The sequence below is a fragment of the Argopecten irradians genome, chromosome 2 (assembly GCF_041381155.1).
Source record: "Argopecten irradians isolate NY chromosome 2, Ai_NY, whole genome shotgun sequence".
In the NCBI taxonomy this organism is placed as follows: Eukaryota; Metazoa; Mollusca; class Bivalvia; order Pectinida; family Pectinidae; genus Argopecten; species Argopecten irradians.
This window is the reverse complement of record NC_091135.1, coordinates 25,741,796-25,763,422: the sequence shown is the minus strand read 5'-3', so window position 1 is coordinate 25,763,422 and position 21,627 is coordinate 25,741,796. Positions and strand designations below refer to the sequence as shown.

General features: G+C 35.1%; 2 protein-coding genes across 2 annotated transcripts in view; both read left to right on the top strand.

The window, feature by feature from the left end:
• The first annotated feature begins 2,763 nt into the window (after positions 1-2,763).
• LOC138314934 (uncharacterized) lies at positions 2,764-11,255 on the top strand. Its single transcript, XM_069255576.1, has 4 exons — positions 2,764-2,918; positions 5,540-5,616; positions 6,920-7,131; positions 10,224-11,255. The coding sequence occupies exons 1-4, from the start codon at positions 2,899-2,901 to the stop codon at positions 10,428-10,430; spliced, it is 516 nt and encodes a 171-aa protein (XP_069111677.1). The 5' UTR covers positions 2,764-2,898; the 3' UTR covers positions 10,431-11,255.
• Positions 11,256-16,855: 5,600 nt separating this feature from the next.
• Positions 16,856-21,627, top strand: part of LOC138316548 (uncharacterized) — a 7,391-nt gene continuing 2,619 nt past the window's right edge. The window contains 8 exon segments of the mRNA XM_069258230.1: positions 16,856-16,867; positions 18,229-18,330; positions 18,941-19,015; positions 19,318-19,584; positions 19,586-19,738; positions 19,983-20,316; positions 20,555-20,916; positions 21,439-21,627. The exon segment at positions 21,439-21,627 is cut by the window's right edge and continues 66 nt beyond it. Of these exon segments, the coding sequence (XP_069114331.1) occupies positions 16,856-16,867; positions 18,229-18,330; positions 18,941-19,015; positions 19,318-19,584; positions 19,586-19,738; positions 19,983-20,316; positions 20,555-20,916; positions 21,439-21,627 (1,494 nt within the window).

Genomic DNA, 21,627 nt, shown 5'->3' with positions numbered 1-21,627 from the left:
ACGGCCTATTCATGAATTTTAACTAAGCAATAAATAGTATTTTATCAAAATTGACAGAGCATTTTTTCTGCTTTGCTAAAGCTTATATTTTTGAAATTGCTGTAAGTACGTTCGTGCCCAACTTCGCTAGCCAATGGCATTCAGTCCGATACTCTATATGAAACCATTGGCGGATCTCGCGTCAAAACTGAAGTGTCTTCTTTCAAGTTCTGATTGGATACGGCTAGGTTCAGGCGACCAATGAAATTGCGGTTTTTATATGTTAACAAAACTGAACCGAAGTAATAGTGACCTTCATTTTTTATATTAAAGCATGTCATGCATGCCAACAACAACTCCTAACGAAGTCCTATTTACTATTTAGTCAAGTAGTTAATGTTATAAACCAAGTAAATGAAGTACTTGGATACGTTGCTCTCCAACCATAGTAAAAGATAATACGTGTGTGGTTTGTGTTTCACAAAGTTGAAGATGACTGAATACCCTTGGCTAGCGAAGTTGGTTCGTGCCCAAATTATCAATGATATCCAATGCATACCAGAAAGCTTACTTGTTGTATCAGATAATACCAAAAACTAGAAATGAGTGGTAAATGTTAATCTGCAATATAGGCTGAATTTATTCCGGGTATGCTCATTATGTTCATTATATGACAATATATGACCTCTACTGCTGAGGGGCCTCGGTGGTCGAATGGTTTTAAAACATGTCCCGACATATTACCATAAGACCTCCACCTCTGGGTCACGATTTCGAATCCCATGTGACGCAGTTGCCAGGTACCGACCGCTGCAACTTCGCTAGCTAAAGGGTATTCAGTACGATACTCTTTTAATATGTTTTAATATGAAATGTTTCGTCTCAAAATTCACGCTGCTCACGAAGGTTACTTTTCATTAATGTTCTAAATTGTATCGCATGGTAAACCAATAACGCGGGATTTTGAAGCCGATGTTCGACCAACTGTTATCTCAAAATATCACTACAAAATATCCACACAACTGGTATGATTCCATAAGACTGGTATAGTGAAGTAATGCTTAAGATTAAAACCGAAATTTGGAGAAACAAACTGAGAGATGAACAGTGAATGGCCTGGCTGTTAAGGATAGATAACTCTAGGAATTGTTTTAAATGTGCTGACGAATACTGCCGACTTACATCTTTATTCTTACTTGTATTGGATGCTCAGCTAAATTAACTCCCCCGTTGGCCACTTTGATGATACCCATGAATAATTAACAAATGTTTACTTATTGAAATCGGTTCAATCGTTGTCATTCTTGTTCGGTATTTTGATCAATAATGACTCGACACAGATCAGTTTATATGTACGGATCAAACATCGACGATGTGTATGGTTAAAAGACAGTATGTACAGGTTTAGGGAAAGGAATAAACTTTCATCCCTTGAAAGTGCTTGGATATTTCACGATAACTGGTATCGTAAAAGTTACTGCAGACAAAGACAAATGAAAACAACTTTTTTTATAATGTGCTATGTATATCATTGAAATAATGTAACAGGAAATTAGTATCTTGTTTGTGTATATAATTCATAATTGGTAAAAATGGTTTAGATTACGATTTGCTTTTGATGACTTCACTGATTTTCGTGCACAAAAGCCTCACTAGGAAAAAGTACAAGTCGTGTTGATAAATGATGATGCGTGTGTCGGATTAACGATATTGCTGAAGTCGATATGCTTTCATTTCCCCTGATTCCGGATCAATCTATCTTCAATGACTCCTGATAACATAGCTTCATTTGAACGATCAGGAAACCACAGGTACCGATATCCCTTTGAGAGGACATTTGATAAAGAAAACAATCATCAGTTTTACAGAACATTATCACAATTTGTTATTGATCACTTCGTCATTACCTATCAAATTAGATGCAATCTACCAGGTACAACTTCAAACAGTATTGTCAACTGCATCGAATCATTCAGATGTTATTTCGGGACCATTCCATTCAAAATCACTGAAAGAAGGTTTTTTTTTATTTTTAAATTCTTTCCTCGGTCTCATTATCTATTTTTCTGCTGTCATCGTCGATCGTAATTCTTAAATATTTTTTCTTCTAAAGTATCATTCAAATGGCAAGAGAACGGAACTTGTGTGTTGCGAAACAAACTGGTGAAAGGAGACACAACATAAGCTAACCATAAGACATCCTTAAATGACGTAAGCTCTTTTAAACAGGAATCTTAAACTGAATTAAACAGCATGCTAGTTACAGATTAATAATATGAGATCGAGTCGATCCTAGATTAGATCATCAAGGGTCATATCTAAATGTATTCTAAATGTTTGATTTATTTGTACCGCTGTTAGACTGAATTGATCATTTGATAATTTTCGAACGTTTAATGCATTTCATTAGGATTTTATTATTAACTAGAAAACAAAATTGTCTTCTGTAAGAAATATTCTATGGTTCATCCGGAGGAGGCCCAACAGATAACAAGGAAATTATAAGGATATAGTTTCATCGGTAGAGTTTAATGCATGGTAAACATATACGCCATAACAGTGTTAAAATGTGAAAAATATATAATTTATCAATAACTGTTACATTCTTCATTTAATTCCCATAGATAATTACAAAATATATCTCCATTAACCGCGCGCCTACTGGGAGCTCTAACATAAACATAAAAGGGCACAATCATGTGAAGTTGCCGCTGCCATTATATGAACTTTCCATAGCCATTACAATATATGTGATTGCAGATATCTCACCAGGTCCGAAGGACGCCTCGCTTATAATCCACAAGGACAGCGTTAATCGACTTCATCCCGTGGAAAGTCACATACACTGTATATATAATACATCTACCACTATCTGTCACTCGGCTCAGCAGCAGTGGCAGCCATCGCCCAGGACCAAACATGTCTGTCGAACCACAAATGTAAGTTTTTTTATGTGCTTTATTAAATGATCCATCTGTTGTATGAAAATATGTGAAATGCTATCTAAACCAATCTGACTTTGTGGTAATCTAACGACTATGGATAAAAGCTTTTAACTTAGTTGAACATAAGCGACAGTATGTGAGTCTACAATGTACCTAATTTTATTACGGAAATAAAACAAATATTTGAATAAGTGAAATCTTTTTAATGGATGTTGCCTTTATGTCGAATTGCAAACTATATATCGGATACACTTAGAAATGATGTTCTGAACATATTCATATACAAGCGTACTGTACATCATCTTTCTTTTGGCGGCTTCTATTTGGCAATTTTTCATTTCAAAAGCAACATTCACTAATTTTGTCTTGAAATTCCTATCAGAATCAATGATGTAAATATTAATTCGCAGAGACAAACTTTACCTTTACTTGGATTGGGATATTCGTGAAAGTAAATCGCACACGAACGAAAGTTGGTATAGAGTAACCACTTACAGAATTATAACCAATTTTAAAATAAACCAAAGCCTGCCAAGTAGCTCTTGATAAAGACACGTATGATACTATCAACGGATGATTAGAGAGCAATTACAGGAAATGTTGTTTTAAGCGCCATCCTATGTTTCACACAAAACATAGACGTCAGAAATTGTCACATCAGTTATACAAACGACTCAGAAATGTACTGCCAATTGTGTCATTTCAAAAAAATTCATAAATACCATGTCACTTACTTACATTTCGATCATATATCACATAGATTTGTATTATATACACACTAACCTTAATAGTTGCGACCATCTTGTCTGATGTATTCAATGACTTATTGATTGATATACATCATCAAAGTTATACATAAATATCTAAATGTTTCGTGTCGCCCGCTTTCCTATAATCATTGAAATGAGTATTTGGATGTATAATTCACATACCAAAAGTGTCGACTGCAGTTTATGAAACAATATTCTACAAAAGATATGAAGCTTACTTAACACTCAGGCATATAAAATGCATTGTTACTGATACGGTACAGTCATAGTGATATTTTTGAAGACAGATATTACAGACGATGTACTGTGAAATCCGCCTGTGAATATATACTAACCCTTGCTGTATGTGTGATTTGTAAAATCAATAGCAGTAATGGTATAATCGTGGCTTGTTTAAATAACCCATTATATACAGTCGAAAACTAATAGCCTCTAAACATCATTATCCATATGGTGTTCGTTGCAATACTCAGAACATGTTTTAATAGTTTTACCTTAGTCAAGTAATCAATGTTTCCTAAAATAAATGACAACTGTTTTACTCAACGTTAAGCGAGCTAAGCGCCATTCTATATAAATATACTGTTATTATATTTACCACTATGGTGTTTCCATAAAGCATTTATGTCATGATTTGAAGAAAGCATATATTTGTCATGAATCTAGATGTGACCAATATTTGTACTTGACCTCACTCGACCTTGATCTGATTTGACCTAGTAATTCTTGAATTGTTATGGAGAGCCCTTTATAAATGATTAAAATGCATGGTAGTTCTGTATTCCTCCACATGTATGTCTTTATGAATTTAAGGTGTTTTCGTTGCTTTTTTATCCAAATAGTAGTAAGAAAGTAAGGACTTTAATATATAACACCCTTTCCTGTTGTTAGATAATAGTTTCTGTGATATAAACATATTGATTCTGACATTTATCGATCATTTGTTTCGCAAGGTAATCAATCTTTACATTAATGTCCCTGTTATTGTTGTGTATATTGATTTTATGGTTGATGTGGTCTACACTAACGTTGAGTAAGATTTAATTTTCCGATAATCACTTTCTTTAGATACACACCAATACCAATTATAGTAATCCCTGCATGAAATAGATGTGAGGACATCGAGGATTAATTTAATGTCGCTTAGATCACTGTATGAAATGATGGAAGGGCATTTTTTTCCACCAAGGATTAATGGAATGTCGCTTAGAACACTGTAAACCTACTTATTTTCGAGGTGACATATTTTCGCCTTTCCTCACTTAACTATAATTTACGGTGATTTTATTATTTCTAGATTTAGCATAACGTTACAACTGTAGATCTACTTGACACATTTATCCGTTGATTTTCCCCACTGGATCTATATTTGCCAGCGAAATTTGCAAAATGTCATTTGAAAGTAAAAATAATGTGACTGGCAGTGTATTTTGAGTTAATTAAACGACCATAGACTAAAGACAGACAATCATGCAATTTCTATCAATAGACGTATGTCAATTACGTTAACGGAAGGCATAGTAGTCATCTAAATGTCTTAAACACAGTTTGCATACAATATAAAGTTGGTAGGGGATGGCGGTGTGCAAAGGGTTACCGTTTGCTATCAAGATAAAATCCCAAGTTTGGTAATTGCTAAGTACTGGCTATAGGTCAGCTCCGTCTTTCATTAATTTCTTCAACTCGATGCGTCGTTAAATGACAAAAAATAAAACATTTTTTTGTAAACGGGCGTTGCATATAGGTAGAGAATACAGCAGATGTTTCACAAGCTGTTTCGTACTTGTAAAGATTAGATGAAATATGTAGAACAGGCCAGATTTTACATTTTTACATCTTCTGCAGACAGGAAACGCCCCCAGATTACGAGGAGGTGGTGGCTGGTGAACAGTGCCTCAACCAGTCAAAGATAACAACAATAGGTATGTTTATACCTTCAGGTGAACTATTGCAACAAGATTCTTCAATCACTTTGGTCATGGCTACCTAACATACACCGACATCATTCTGTGATGGCTTTTATAATGGTGATTTAAAGCATAATAATGCGAATTATTTCCTGAAATGTATATGCAATTTGGTGTTTTATCCTCAAAGCCATTCCACTTTGAATAAATGTTTTAAAATTTAACTGATTGTGTCTACAACATTGCAATATATCTCTGATCAAACAAAGCCATCAGTTTTTGATCAAATATGGTTTCTTGATTATTTGTTTCTATCAGATTCTACAATAAAGAATAAATTTGGTGGACCATTTATCGATAACTACTGCATTTGTTTACTTAGGCATCGATTATAAGAATGGGTTATGGTACTACATATAACGTAGTTGCCGGCGTAATCAGACAAATATAATATGTCGATAATCAACAATGTATCAAATAGACCATATATCTATAAACCCATCAGTATATCAAATAGTTCATAACTCTATAAACCCATCAGTATATCAAATAGTTCATATCTCTATAAACCCATCAGTATATCAAATAGTTCATAACTCTATAAACCCATCAGTATATCAAATAGACCATATATCTATAAACCCATCATTATATCAAATAGTTCATATCTCTATAAACCCATCAGTATATCAAATAGTTCATAACTCTATAAACCCATATGTTTATACTATTTACTAATTAGTGAAACTATTTACTCTTTATTCGATGTTTCGCGGGAAGGTGAAACTTTTGATATGCAAAGCGTTCTAGATCCACCAAGAGATAAATAAAACACTGATTCTGTGAGATTTTGTATTAAATGTGACCAGTTATCAAAAGCATACATATATATAAGAAATTAATGGAAAAATGGAATACATGTATAACAATGTTTGTGTATATGGTGGTTAATAAAGGAAGGGTGTAACCATTATGGTCTCGCTTCATTGTTTTTGCATTATGACTATATTTACTATATCTTGACATTGTGCTATCATTTGGTTTATAGGTCTCATGTTTTGTAGCCTGATTTCCTTTTGTCGTATTGGAGTAAATATGCTGTTTTATTTTTTTATTAATGAATTTTAAGCATGATGCATACTTTTAGCCGGAATTAATTTTCTGTTGTGGTTTGCTATTATTGAATTTGAGTATATGATATGGCTAACTATGATTTGAGTTGGCGTTTCAATACTATGTTGTCGTTACGTTTTTCAATGCTTATAACATATTTGTTAATTAACTTGACTACTACTTGGTTAATTCATTATGTCCTCAGAAAAAATCAATGTGGCCTATCAGCCCGACATCGATAAGATTGAGGTGGCAGTAGAACCCGATGAGGGATGTAAAAAAGAACAGTTGACCGCAAAGTCGTCAATAGCAGCAGCGTCCACCTCGTCCTGGACGTCATCGGCTGCCTCGGGCGGTGGGGAGAAGACGGTCGACGTCGACACGCTTAGTGCTGAAGAGGAAAAAATGCTTTCTGTGGTAAGTCGGTATTTTTGTGTTATTGAAGACAGATAGAATGGAAGTCCGGTATATGAATTATAGATTTTGCTTACCTTATCAGATCATCATTGGAGTTTTTGTCAGAATTGAAAAAACAAGAAGCAATAAAACTCACAAGAATCACATAGAGACACGTAACTAACACAGTCTCCCATAACACAGATGTAGGTGTTGTATGTAGAGAAATTAAAGTAATAAAGTATCAATTGAATACAGGAAAACAGACAAAATTATATCATCGTAATGAACTATTAAGTTCAAAATAAGGAAAAGATTTAGTTTCATCACATCTTATTCAGTAACTAGGGATTTCACTTCAATATACCTCGATGGTTTTTCCCTACCTACACAAGGATCATATTTATATTGATGTGACACGTACAATACATAACAACAAGTGATGAAATTGATGATGGTTCATATTTTATTACAATTGTACTTCATTATCGATGAAGCCGCGCTTGTATTTCACAATTTAGTGATAAGCACATGTTAATTAAAACTGTAGAAGGATTGGCATCATTTATGCAAGAGTTCTGATTGATTGAACACATTGAGAGCAGTTCAGTTTTTGCAGCGTCCAATTACGTGTGGGTGTGGATATATACACAACATGTTTTGGTCTGGTTTAACAGCCAGGTCGTTTTAGAACGGTTCCCCATGTGTGCAATGTGTTCCGGTCAGATATGTAAACAAGTCAAAGGTAGTAAGTGTAACGCCATCAATTAAGAGCAAATCCTAAAATGTCAATATGTTTATGAATTTATAAATACAACGATATAACGCACAAACCAGCTCGTATTGATAAAATATTCATGAATCTGATATTGACATGGAAACATTCATTTCTGATTACAACCTATGCACACATTCTCTGGCCTACGTGAAGCGGTGACTTCCCACTCGTCGAATGACATGTCGGGAAAGCATCAAGTTCTCTATCGCTGCATTAATTATAAAAAAATGCATTTCGATTAGTTCCATTCCGTCATACTTTTGCTGACATCATCATACTTTTGAGTCTCCACAATTTAATACATAAAAATAAATTAAGAATATTAATTGTATTGTTCATTAGGAAAACTAAGAAGCCACCGAATAATATTAATATGTATATGGTTATAACAATGATAATCTCCAAGCTTTTATAGACTAGCGAACATCAAAACGTTAAGTCATCACACATCGCCTATGCATTTTAGCTAGCTTATTATACTATCAATAACTAGTCTTTTAGATAAGATTTTAGACAGAGAAAATATTTTGTAAATCGTGAAAGTGAACATTAAGAAAGTCGTGGATTGATATATTTGTATTATCTGGGGCCAAGTTTCATGAACATTCCTTAAATTTAAGGAATTTCTTAACTTGGATTTCCCAAAAGAAAGCATTACAAAAGTTAAGGAAAAAATCTTAATTTAAGGAGTCTTCCTTAGATTTTGTAATGCTTCCCTTTTGAAAATTTTAAGTTAAGGGATTCCTTAAATTTAAGAAATGTTCATGAAACTGGGCATGTTCTGTCACTTATACCAAAACCTGGAATATCTATCCTCTGGTTCTGTCTATATATCACATTTTGATAGCTATTCATCAAAATAAAATACACAAAGTTTATTATATATCGTTAAATGGTGTGTGTTGGATAATAAAAGCCCAGGGTCAGACCATAAAGTTATATGCTAAACAATACCGAGAGCTGATATGGTAGTAGCAAATACCGGTCTTTTTATGACTTACTTTATTTAATGAGCCGCCATAATAGGAAATGAACTTAAAATTCAATATAGATTACTAATACGAGTCCGGTTTAGAGGAACCTGACTGACAAAAACTATGACTATAATACAAATTACATTGATAATTAAAAAAAAAAAACATTAAGCGCAGCTTCCTCTATCTATAAATCATGGTCATGGCTGGTAATATGACATTAAAGGGACACTCCAATGAGGCTAATTATATTACATAACCACGAAGCAAAACATGACATAAATGTATTGTTCTACATTCCCTATGAAACATATAACAAGAAATATTGACAAATTCAGCGACATTGCAAGTATTTTGGTTGATATTGTTGGAATTCTAAATAGTTAATCAATACGATTAAGCAAGTATAACATGTATGCATTACCAATACCTGAGCCAAAGCCATGTTTCTTAAACAAATGCTATTCATAACCTCTGAGGAGTTATTTCAAATTATATTTAGATAGAAGCGTGCACTTGATTATGTAAAAACACTACTGTAAGAGCGATTTGAGTAGTTCTAGAAAAAAAATTCTTTACTACACTGGGCAAGGGTCAGGGTTCGGCATACAAGATGTCCGACCATAATGTGTAATGGTGGACAGCAAGCGAGTCTAAACATTTCACATACATTTCACTACAGTGGGCTTTTTTGTCATATCACAGTTAAAGCAACAAATCTAATTACAATTAGAACTGGTTTGTTCCGATATATCTTCAAATTTTATTTACTCTTAGACTGAATTGTCCCTTTAAGGTTTAAGACCCCGTTGAAACTAGTGATTGTTGTATGGTTATATATCACTTCTTAAGTGTACATGGGCATAGCCAATGTTGATATAAAGTGTCTATACATCAGTCCTAACCTTAAATATTACTGATGACTCGTATATTGTTGTGTTGTTTATAAATTTGGGCAAAATAAGAAAAAATGTACATTTTTTATTGAAAGTCCATAGGGTTCGGTACATATTTCTGTCACCAAATAACTACTTTTGAGAACAAATGATTAACTGCTGTATTTTGGGCAAAACATGCAGATTTTTGGAAATACAATTAAACTCTGAAAAAACGTTTTTTCTTAAAAACATTATTCTCACTATGTTCAGATGACACTATAACATTAAAAATGTACACTGGTATCATATGGGAACGTCCCATATACATCTTGTATACCATATTTGCATGTTATAATCTCGGCCGCCATTTAAACTAAACAAACAAAACAAAATTCACGATAATTCATGTATGTATAAATCCTAAATCACGCATATTACATAGCACTTGTCATATTACATTAACCATTGCCATGTTTCTTTTAGTTGCGGGATGTTGCTCAAAAATGTACCCACGCTAACCCACTAAAACGCCCCACCGCCGAGCAGGTGTTGAAAATGCTGCAGGTCATCAACCCGTACCCTGATGGGTATGACGAGGATTCAGAGAACGATGATTCAGATGTAAGATACAAAATCAGCAAGGAATACGAGACGAGGTCAACAAAGGAAATAGAATCAGTATCATCCTAAGCTGCAGTATATTGCTTGATATATCACCTGACATTCAGACAACAGGAGCTACCTACCGTGTGTATGTTGTCGTGTTCTTAGTGCTAATTATCCATGTGACTATATTGCAAAGTATCGAGGAAGTAATTATTTACATTTTATCTACATGGCGTTGTTCTATATTTTCATTTTAAGGTTTCGTCTCGCTTTACTGAAGCATTCTAAGAAAGGATATTGCTTGGAAAATGAAAAAAAGCTGATTCTGTAGCGGCAATATTGTAGCTCGAAAGACTTCTTTGCCTTTTCAAACATGGTGTCGTCTTCAGAAAGGTCGAAAAGGTCAAGTAGATCGGGCATGTTTCATTCGTTCTTTATTTTCTGTTACACCAAGAGAGTACGTTTGTATAATAAGAAAAAAAAAGATATTTTTCAGAGTCTCGCTGTATTTTTCTACCTTTGTATAAATGTTTTCAAATCGCTTATCAGCTTTATGGCAGTTTTTACATACATTGTACATGTACATCATGATTTCGAATTAATCAATAAAAGCTATGAAATCAGACGTGAGAAGGAATTGGTAATCACGTCATAGTGAAGTTTAATATAGCATTGTAATCGATACCTTGCAGGAACTTAAATTACACCTGTATGAAACTCAGAAAGTGCCTTGTGGTCGCATTATCTTTTAGCTCTGTAGATCTGGCTTAAGATTATGAATTCATCAGGATTTGTTTCAGATGTGTAACATGACGCTCACTCTTGTCCTGTCTATTCACGAGTCTTTGAACACATTTTTGTTATGCTCTTTTGCCTTTAAAATCAATTTCCATTAAAAAACAGTTTCGCCATCTTGTTGATATTGTTTTCATTTTTGCGATACAAATTATATGTGTATTACCTATACATTACGGATTGTTAAAGGGAGATTGATCGTCACAAGCCTTAAATCCTCAGATAGATAGATTGCTTGTTTGTTTGATAAAATTTACGGCCCTTTTATAGAGCTACATCACTTAAACATGCTGTTGAAGCAACACACCCCACCCGATCACATTATGCTGACACCAGGCGAACCAGTCGTCCTACTCCCTGTATACCGAGTGAAAAAGCAAGAGCAGACACTACTACTTTTATAGAGCCTACCTCACAGGTGCGAGCGCTCAAAAGAAGGCCAAAAATGAGGCGGTGTCAAGGGAGATGTACGGAAGAAGAAAGTTAGTAAGCATGACGAGAAAAGAGTAGATCATTACTCATATATATAATGAACGGAATGTGTATGTGACCCTTGACGCATTGATTCGGTAAAGGGTTATGAATTCAATAACCGTAAATGCAATTAATTATTCTCAATGTTAAAATTCAAAGGTGTTTTCTCGGGTATTCTGTCTGTCTTTGCCATAAAAACTTAGATCGTCCCCTAGTGATCATTTACTCTAGCCAATGCACAATTACAAATATTTTTAAAGGGGTTGATATCAGGTGGATTTTGCTGATGCGATGGTGAAAGACATATCGGTTGATGGTGCTGTTGACGGGCAGAAAGAGTATTATGTGCACCTTAGACGTTGACTGGACCTATCTATAAACCCTTCTGTACCAGTCAAACGTCCGAAGAATGGATATAATGCTTATCAAAATCACCTATGGCCAATCTGCCGTTTTATATTTCGCTGGACCTGTTTTAATTTACTGGCGTTGGACTGAGAATGTGATTTTCATGTGACTGGCCTATACTCCAATGATTAGACGCATTAAAGTAGTATAACAAGCATCCCCCACACATACGGGGTGTTTCTTCAGTGTCCCCTTTATCTAAGTGTTGATGGATTCTGCCTTCATACAGGTAGTTCCGATTATGTCCACTCCAGTTAAGGTTGGTTTGGACACTGGCTTTTGATAGGAAGTTAATCGAATTAAGCAAACCAAACCAAATGGAGATGAATCTTTGGATCAAGTACTTAGCTAACTATCTGAAGGTCTGTGGATGGAGTCGTAATTCTGATCACTTAGTACCTAAAATAGTCTGTTCATGTGTTGTTGCAGCTGCCATATTGCATGATCGTAAAAGGCGACTAAATATAGGATATTATCTTTTCTTTCTTCCTAAAATACTTCATTCTTCTTAACGTCTCCCTTGACACCACATCACTTTTGGCCTTTAGTTGAGTGTTCACCTCTGTGAGGAGGACTCTAGGTTCTGACTCCTGGCCGTGACACACCAAAGCCTATAAACGTGGTAGTTTCTGCTCCTGCTAAGCGCTCAACTTAACTGGAGTGGGACGACTGGTTCGCCCGTTGTCAGTATAATGTGACCGGATGGGGTGTGTTGTTTGGTGTCTTCGGCGGCATGCTTCAGTGATATAGCACTATAAAAAGGGCAATAGTTCCACTATACAAGAAGACACAGCACGAATATACCGCAGTATCCCAAAACACGCAGCTCGCACACATACACGCAAAACACTGCAAACACGGGAGGCCGTACTCACATGACCCAGGCTATTAATGGGACGTTAATAAATCAAACAAATAAACAAAAGCTGAACTTTATCACTGACCATTATCATAAACAATCATCTTCGAAAAGGCGAAGAGTGGAGACTATGGATGAAGGTAGAAAGGTTATTAAGACTGGGGACAGAGCATTGAACGATTCCTGATGCCTAGATCATATCTGCTTGCTTTGGGAGTGAATTTGGCTTTCCTTCAGTCGCTAGGTAGAGTTTAACCATCTAATGAGATTCTAAACACTGGTTATCAAGGGTGATATGGAATGGGTACACACCTTGGGGAACCTTACTGGTACTTTATCTGGGTCCGTGGCTTTGGTCCCTAGGACGTGCTTCTGCAAGGCAGGCAGCGCTGTTCGAGGCATCCATAAGGTGTGCTGTATTTGACATCCTTGGTGTGTTGAAAGCACGACGTATGCGGCGTGAAAGATTCTTAATACAATGTGGTCTCAACGGAAAGCCGGAGTACACTGAGAAAAACACCTGCCCGCGGGCACTATCTGGCAATTGCTCTTCATATTAGAAATAGCAACAAGGAGTTGGATGGCTTGTTATTTGTCGAAATGTTTATTTCACAAAAAATGATTTTATTCAACAAGAGTATGTGTCTTTTTTTATTTCTATAATTGGTAAAATATTATCAACATTTTCTGATGGAGCAAATTATGATGAACAGAAAGACAAATGATTTAATGCGGCACTTACTTATATTATTACGATAATACAACTATCAATGCTAATATTTTTACATATAAATATCGTTTTAATTTAATTGCAATAGTTGTGAAATGTAAATACCAATGCAAAGAATCATTCATATACGCATCAAGAGAAGCGATTTAATTTCAGAATATTTTATTATTGTAATATTACAATTGGAATCGATCATAGAGCTAGCGAATTTTATGTCAAACGCAGTGATTCTGTGAATACATTTTCAACATTCATTATTCAACAGATCTTCCGTTGTAAACTGATTCTGGAATATTTCCAACGGCATTTATTCAGGGTCCATATTTCAACGCTGAAAACTCGCGTTGGGGCAATGATCAACGAAGGTCCATTTTCAACGTTCCAACGGTTCTGTCTTGTGAGAGTGATACAAGCTTTTGTATAATCTTAAAAGTACCATTTTGTACTATTGATATTTAATATTAAATTAACAAATAATATTATATGTAAAAGACATGTCAGAAAATAGAGAGGTTAGCGAAAGGGTTTTCGCAAACATAATAAGTTGAATTACTGCACCCTGACCCATACCACCAGTAATATTTGTTTTGCTAGAGGCTACATTTCGATTTAGCTTTTTGTCATCAAATTGGCAATTACATATTGCGACATCAAATATAAACTCCATAATAGAAAGTCCCCCCCCCCCTCATTGCGGACATATTATTTTTGTGCAAAATATATCCAACTAATGAACATTTGTGTGAAAACTGCATTCAATTTGCGACTTTGTGCATTAGGACTCGAAGAAACATCTTACTCATAAAGGGCATTTATATTAATGTGACTAATTCGTTAATTTCAATCTGATTGATTGTTAACATTTAATGCATCAATTTTTCACAGAAAAAAATATATTCATTGAAATAGTGATTTTTGTGTATATGAAAAATAAACAAAAGGACAACAGAGAATCAGAAATCCTTTTCAGAGTTCACAATCTCTAACAAATTGTATCTCAGAGTCATATATCCATTTCTTAGACTTGTATATGTCGTTAATGAACTTTATTAACAGTGTTTTCCTTGTCTTTAATAGTCTATAATCAATTACTTAATTTTAATATTTTAATGTCGTCTTTTTCCCCGTACTACTTTACCCTTTTGTCCATGAGCACCAAGAAAAGGCATTTTGTCAACCTGTCCGGAACTTTAAATAGGGGTGAAAATACCCGTACCACAGACGGTACACACAGGTAAATATCGACTATCCGTTGTTATTGAGTCACATGACCAAACATGTCCTCAACGTGGCTGCGTCTATATATCTAATGGTGCTGAAAATTCGGTGCCACTAAAAGGCAGGAGACTCTGCATGTCCATGCATCATAATACATACACGCTAACAGAAAAACAAGTAAGTACACAAAATATGTAAGTGTCGATCGCGATCTCACCTGTACCAGACAGGTACACACAGGTATGTTTTTGGTATTTATACAAATACAACATGGCTAGCACATTGTAAATGTATTGGTATAATATAAGTTGTTCACGTCATAGAGTTAGGGTGTATTACATATACTGTATCTCTGTGTGTACGTGCATATGTATACATGTATTGTTCCTGTTGCTTTAAATGTCATTATATAATTACAATACACTGTATGTGCATTGTACTCGGGTTCAGTATACACGTGTGTACACATTCTCAGTGATATTGGTACGATATTCAGTACACTATATTTATATACATGCATCGTTGAACATATCACCGTTGACAAAACCGGTCAACGGAAGATGAAACGTATTGGGGTGGGGGATGGGGCAAAGACCCTTAATATTTCGTACCACCCCCCCCCCTTGAGCGCCCCGCACCCACAGGAGATACGTACTTGATATACTTTTTTTTCATATATCATATCCTTGTGTCCATCTATAGACAGTGGCGTCGCTTACAGGAAATTAAATGCATACATATTTTAGCGTGCGAGTTCGGGGATTCCGGGGTATCCCCTGGAAAAATATTACGATTTAGATTGACTGAGATGAGTTTTACGATTGGTGTTTGGGGGATCCGGGGTCTCCCCGGAAAAAATTGTACGTTTTAAAATGGCAGAGATGAGTTACGATGCATTTTGTTGAATTTTCGAGCCTGCCCCTCCCCCCCCCTTCGAGAAAAAAAAAAATTCCAATTTAGAACAGCTGTAATGAGTTTTACGATGCATTTTGTTGAATTTGCGAGTGCCGAAGGCGCGAGATTTTGGTGTTTTTGGGGGTCGGGGGTCTTCTTCGGGGAAAAAAATACGGTTTAGAATGGTTTAGAATAGTGTAGTTCGTGTGTATTGAATTTTCATTATCAAAGGTTTGAACATTAGGTGCTTGAACGTTTTAGGAATCGCGCCGCGCAGCGGAAAATTTTCTAAAAGAAAGTATAAAATTGTGCAAGAGGACCTTTTTTCGTTCAAATGTGCACTTTTAGAACATTTCGCTCGGCGAAAATGGGGGGGGGGGGGGGGGGGGGGGGTTTGACCCCCTGCCCCCCACCCCCCGCTTCTTACGCCCCTGCATACAGATGCATACTTTATATACATAAACATGTATAAATGTACATGTAAGTAGTATACGAAAAGCATTTTGCATGGATCGTTACCGATTTAATGATGCGTGAAATATAGCATTTCTACATGTGTATATTTGTAATACATGCAGGTACATTACGTATATATTACAATCAGTCAGCGAATCTTCCAGATAGGACACCAACAATGGTATTGTTATTAATAACAATGACATCCTACAGTACCAAAACTGTATGAAATCCAAAACTTAATTAAATACATTATGTATATTTCATATCATCCATTTGACTTTTCCGGAACCATGACACATCTCACATGACATGTTTAAGTGGAGCATTGCCAATCAGATGTATGTGGTGACATTTAGCTTGGTGAATATTAATGTAATGTCGGGTTGTTGTGATGCTTAAATAATACAGTGTACAATGTAGGGAAAGGTGTGTGATATAACTATGGGTAGGGTGACTTGTCTATATCATCAATACTTCCAAGATCAGGATGCAATGAGAGTGCTATTTTGAAAAATAACAGAACTTATCACCTTAAAATGTATAACTAATCTGATAATCCCGAAACTCGAACTTATTATGATTTTGTTGTTTTCTATTTAAATATAAGGTTAAGGACAGTACATTGCCATAAAGAATTTACATGTATTTATAAGCGATATTATTATCTCCGCGATGACAATGTCGGTAATCTGTGTTCTTTTCTAAAAAAACGTAACAATGACCTTGACCTTGTTGACCCAATAACCATGAAACTTCAACTTGCCACAGATTTTATATATGGATTGAATGTATTTTTCTAATTTTCATAGCAGCTATGAATAGCAGAATCTATCTACATATCCATGAATAGCAGAAGCTATCTACATATCCCGTGGAGCGCGTTAGCGCTCCTCGGAAGAAATGTAGATATAGATTCTGCTATTCATAGCTGCTATGAAATTTTAAAAAAATACATTCAATCCATATATTTACATTAGAATATTTTAGGAATATAAAAAAATTGAAAGGTTATCATATTATATTTTAAATTGTGTCACACCTATACGACAAGAAACGAGATTAATGGAACAGCTGGATGACAAAGACTTCCCCAACGTCGCGTTTTCAAGCTTCCGCCTTCCGGTCGACCATTTTTTTTTTTTTTTTTTTTTTGCAAATAACAAACGATAAACAAGAAATATAGTTAAAATAAGATTTGATTGACTTATTACAGTAAACCTTAGACGATTTTATATCAAGAAACAACTCATTTTAAAGACTGTACATTAAAATATTGTGGGGGACTATTTTTTTATTCACAAGAAACTGGCGTATTGTTTGAATCAGCTGATCGATGCACGAGTATCGTTGTATTCATTTCATAGTGTTTTCATTGGCAAATGTTCGTTTTCGTCAGTTAGTATTATAGTGGACGCAACACTCAGATGTAAAGATTACATTGATTCATAATACCTACACTTACATGTTAAATATACAATAAAAAATCAATTTTCCCGAAATTCGTCATAATTATATTCTTTTTTCGTCATCAGCTAAAAATGCACTTGTTATTTGTCAAATCTTCCGCCATTTGACACTTTATCGAGGAATTACCGTGTTTTCTCGCGCATCCAAATAAGGATCTTGTGGCACATTTAAGGAAATAACGATCACTACTACTATTTCAGCTTTCGGGACACTCTCTTGGTTGTTACGTATAAAGCAACTTTTAAATAACAATCCCGAAGAGCGCCCGAATGTTCATAAATGGTGGGAAATGAGCAGTTGATACCTTGCAGTAATTTTATGTGTGGAGCAATTCTTCGAGAATTAAGGGAACAAAATATAAAAGAAAGAGTCTATGTTCAAAAGAAAGGCGACCAGAACTTTACATGATGTTTTGGAAGAACGAACTGGGCACTGGTCTGTTTTCTCCTGAACTGCAGTGGAAAGAACTGCACGGAATTTATGTGTAATTCACTGCTGCATGGTGCGTTCATATGCTTTGGACGAATCTAGTTTAAACAACACCAGGGGATGGCATGCGTCAAATATTGAACCAGTAGTCCATCCCTTTCGCTGGTCGGTACTTGTCCAAAAAATACCGATGCAGTCCTGTACCAACGCCTAGGAAAATCAAACGACCGCGACTAACATCGCCAAAGAAGGTAAGCGTGCGTACATGTAACGTAATGTACGTTGTTTACTAGTACTACTACTAGTAAACTGAAACATGAATATGGTCATGGGACTCGCAATCAGTTATTAATACGAACTCTAATAGGCCTAAGGAACGTCGAGAAAAACTGTATTATCAGCAGGTGGTTGGGAGTTACAAATGTAAATATCGGTGCAGTATATATCCAGTATGAAAAATGTAAAAAAAAAAAATCCGAAATGTAAATCTGATTACACCGCGTTGTGTCTATGACAATAATGGCCAAATAAAAAAATATTCTTGTTTTCAGTATCATCCTTTTAAAATCGAAGGTCGGTAGGTAGGCTAAGATTTGTTTTCCCCTTTTTTTTGGAAATATTTATTTCTCTTCATCACAGTTTCTTGCAATGGAAAAATGAACTTAACTTTATTTAACCTTATATAAAACCATGCATTTGGTTCCCATTGTATTATTGATGTGTTAAACTAACAGAATATGTACAAAAAAATAAGGTTGTTATTGTTTTCATCGGAAACACATGTTTTTTTTCTTTCTTTTTTGCATGGCCATATTGTTTGCATGTATTTTTTGTAAGACATCAATTGAATTGATTTTAAAGGTATCAGCAGCTGGATCATCACCAACTGAAGCCCCCCAAAATTCAAGATCTATGACAAAATTTGCAAGTGTACCGGTAAGTGTGCTATGTAGGGCTATTAAAAATATGATTCAAATGATGAATGCTTTAAATAAGAGAAACAAGATCTAAGAGTCACCTTTATAAAAATTAAAGTAAGCTTAAGACATTCTTTAAATTCATTGGTTTGTACTAACCAGTTTAGATAGTATAATTCTATGTACTAACTGGATATATTGTAATGCTGGTATGTACTATGTTATAATAGTATTTCAAACTTTAATAAGATAAACTCATTTCAATTTATTTGTGTCATATTATGAATTCTTGTAATATTTAAGAGTCATTTTTTTCATCAGGTTGTTGATGTGGACCTAAGGAGAGCCCTATCATACATGGTACGTCGGCAGTACCCACGGGCGGTGCAGCTTCTTGTCAACATAAAATCTGGCTTTAAAAAGGCGGTTGACAAATATGTGCAAAAAGCTGTTGAAAAGGAAAAGTCGTCAATGTTGAAAAAGAAAGAGTCTGTGTTCAAAGGTAAAAAATCACTGGATGAACTGAAAGTATTTCTCATGGGAAAGTCATATGGAGGAGATGAAAGCTACAATGCCTTTGGCAACATCCATGCTAAATACGTGTGTAAAGAAAAACAACACAGAAGCTCCCCATATTGTTGGCTCAGTGATGGCACAGATGCTATACCACAGACAACAGTCTTTTAACAATCTGCAGCAAATCAATGCTTTACAACTCTGGATTGGAGGCTGCAAAAGACAGGTAATTTAAAGGGAAAATTTCAGAAATGAGACTGGTACCTGACAGCACTGAAACATATACATACTGTATATGAATTCGAATTGATATATACATGTAAGTCCTTATACAAATCGTCATGTAATCGATGTAAAGGAATTTTCCACATATTACAAGAGAAATTAAAATTTAGTGTACATGTCTCGGCAATAATTTCATATTATTTTTATGCATGAAATATGTTATTTATTTAGTATTTCTTCTTCAGGTGGTTACACGCTTCCATCAATTGGGGTTGTCTGTTGGAGTCTGGGGAATGCGAGCCACAATAGACAGGATAAGGTCAACATATGATGAGGAGGTGCGAAAGTGGAACACGGACATTTCTGACCAGTTACTGATGCCCTCTGAGAGCTCTGGAACTATTCTATACAGTGGATCAGATGTGTCAATGGCCAGCAGCTCAACTGGACAGCAAACGCCTGGGTCCCCATTCTCACCTCCTATTGGTGAACAGGAACAACCTCTGCTGCAACACGTTCTGGAGAAACACCTTCAGAAACTTGAGAAACAGGATGAGGACTCGGAAACCAAGGACAAATGTAAATATTTTAGTTTTTGACATTTAAAAGAAATGGTTAATTCATGGTGCAGTTTATGTGAAAGTTAAGTTTCTTTTATCCATATTGTATGTTTTCTTTACAGTGTATTGCAAGATCTGTCTATAAATTTAAACTTCTTTGGATCTCATACTAACAGTTGCTTTTTTTTTTTTTATAAAAGTAAAGTTTGCTTTGCTCTATATATCTCCTAAGTTTTAATTGTTCCATTATTTTACAGTGGGATTCTCAATCTGCTTCGACAATGTAAATCAGCGCCTCACAGTAAGACACCAAACCAGAGATAAACAGAATAGAATGTTTAATATGGTGCAGGCGTATGCTGCTAAAGACAGAATTCCAAGTCTACATTTGTCGGATGACATGCCATTCCCAGAGGAGTTACAGAACATTCCCCTTGAGAAGTTTTTACCAACTGACATGGACCATGTTGATTTGCGTTCAGAGATGACTACTATTGTCATGCGTATTCTCCATGACCATATGGCAATGTTTGAGAATCTTCCTGTCAACCAACATATTGAACACCCATATTATCTGGAGTCCACAAAGAAAAGCCCGAATGGTATAAAAAAAAAAAATGTTTTTCTCATAAAAATTTCCATAATTATCAATGTTTTGTACATGTATAGGAATGTTTAATATTTGATTAAATAACAACATTGTAGGAATTGGAAAAAGTGTCTCAATATGAAATAATTTTCCGTACTTTTATATCTAAGTGAATACTCTCAATAAGTGAAAGGCCCAGGGTACTCATATTGGGCCTATACATGCTATGAAGGGCTATCAAGTTTGTTCAAACAAATGACCTTTAGTAATATTCAAGGTCAGAGGAGTCAAATAGCTAGGCTGAAATCTTTAATGACTAACTTGACTTACTGCATAGTCCATTTCTATTGTATTATATTTATATTCAGATGACCATTAAGCCCATTTGGCCTCTTGTTATTGAAATTAATAGGAAATAAAATGAGTCAAAATGAAATGGTAGTTTAACAACTTCCATTTTGTTAAATTTGAAAGCGAAGTTGCTTGAATTTTAATCAAAATTTTAAGTTTAAGTTTAAGTTAATATCAGGTTTAAAAAAACATATTTTTCAGATTCCACTTGGTGTTCTTGACAAGGATGAGAGTAAAGTTGGTGACACCATTGACATCATGGATACTTATCAACAATATGTCCCATTGAAACCAAACGGCAATCCCCTGAAGACCATTTTGCATGCAGACGGATTGAGTTGTGAAAGAGGAAATGACGCTCAAAATGCCAGGATAAATGGAGCAACTGCA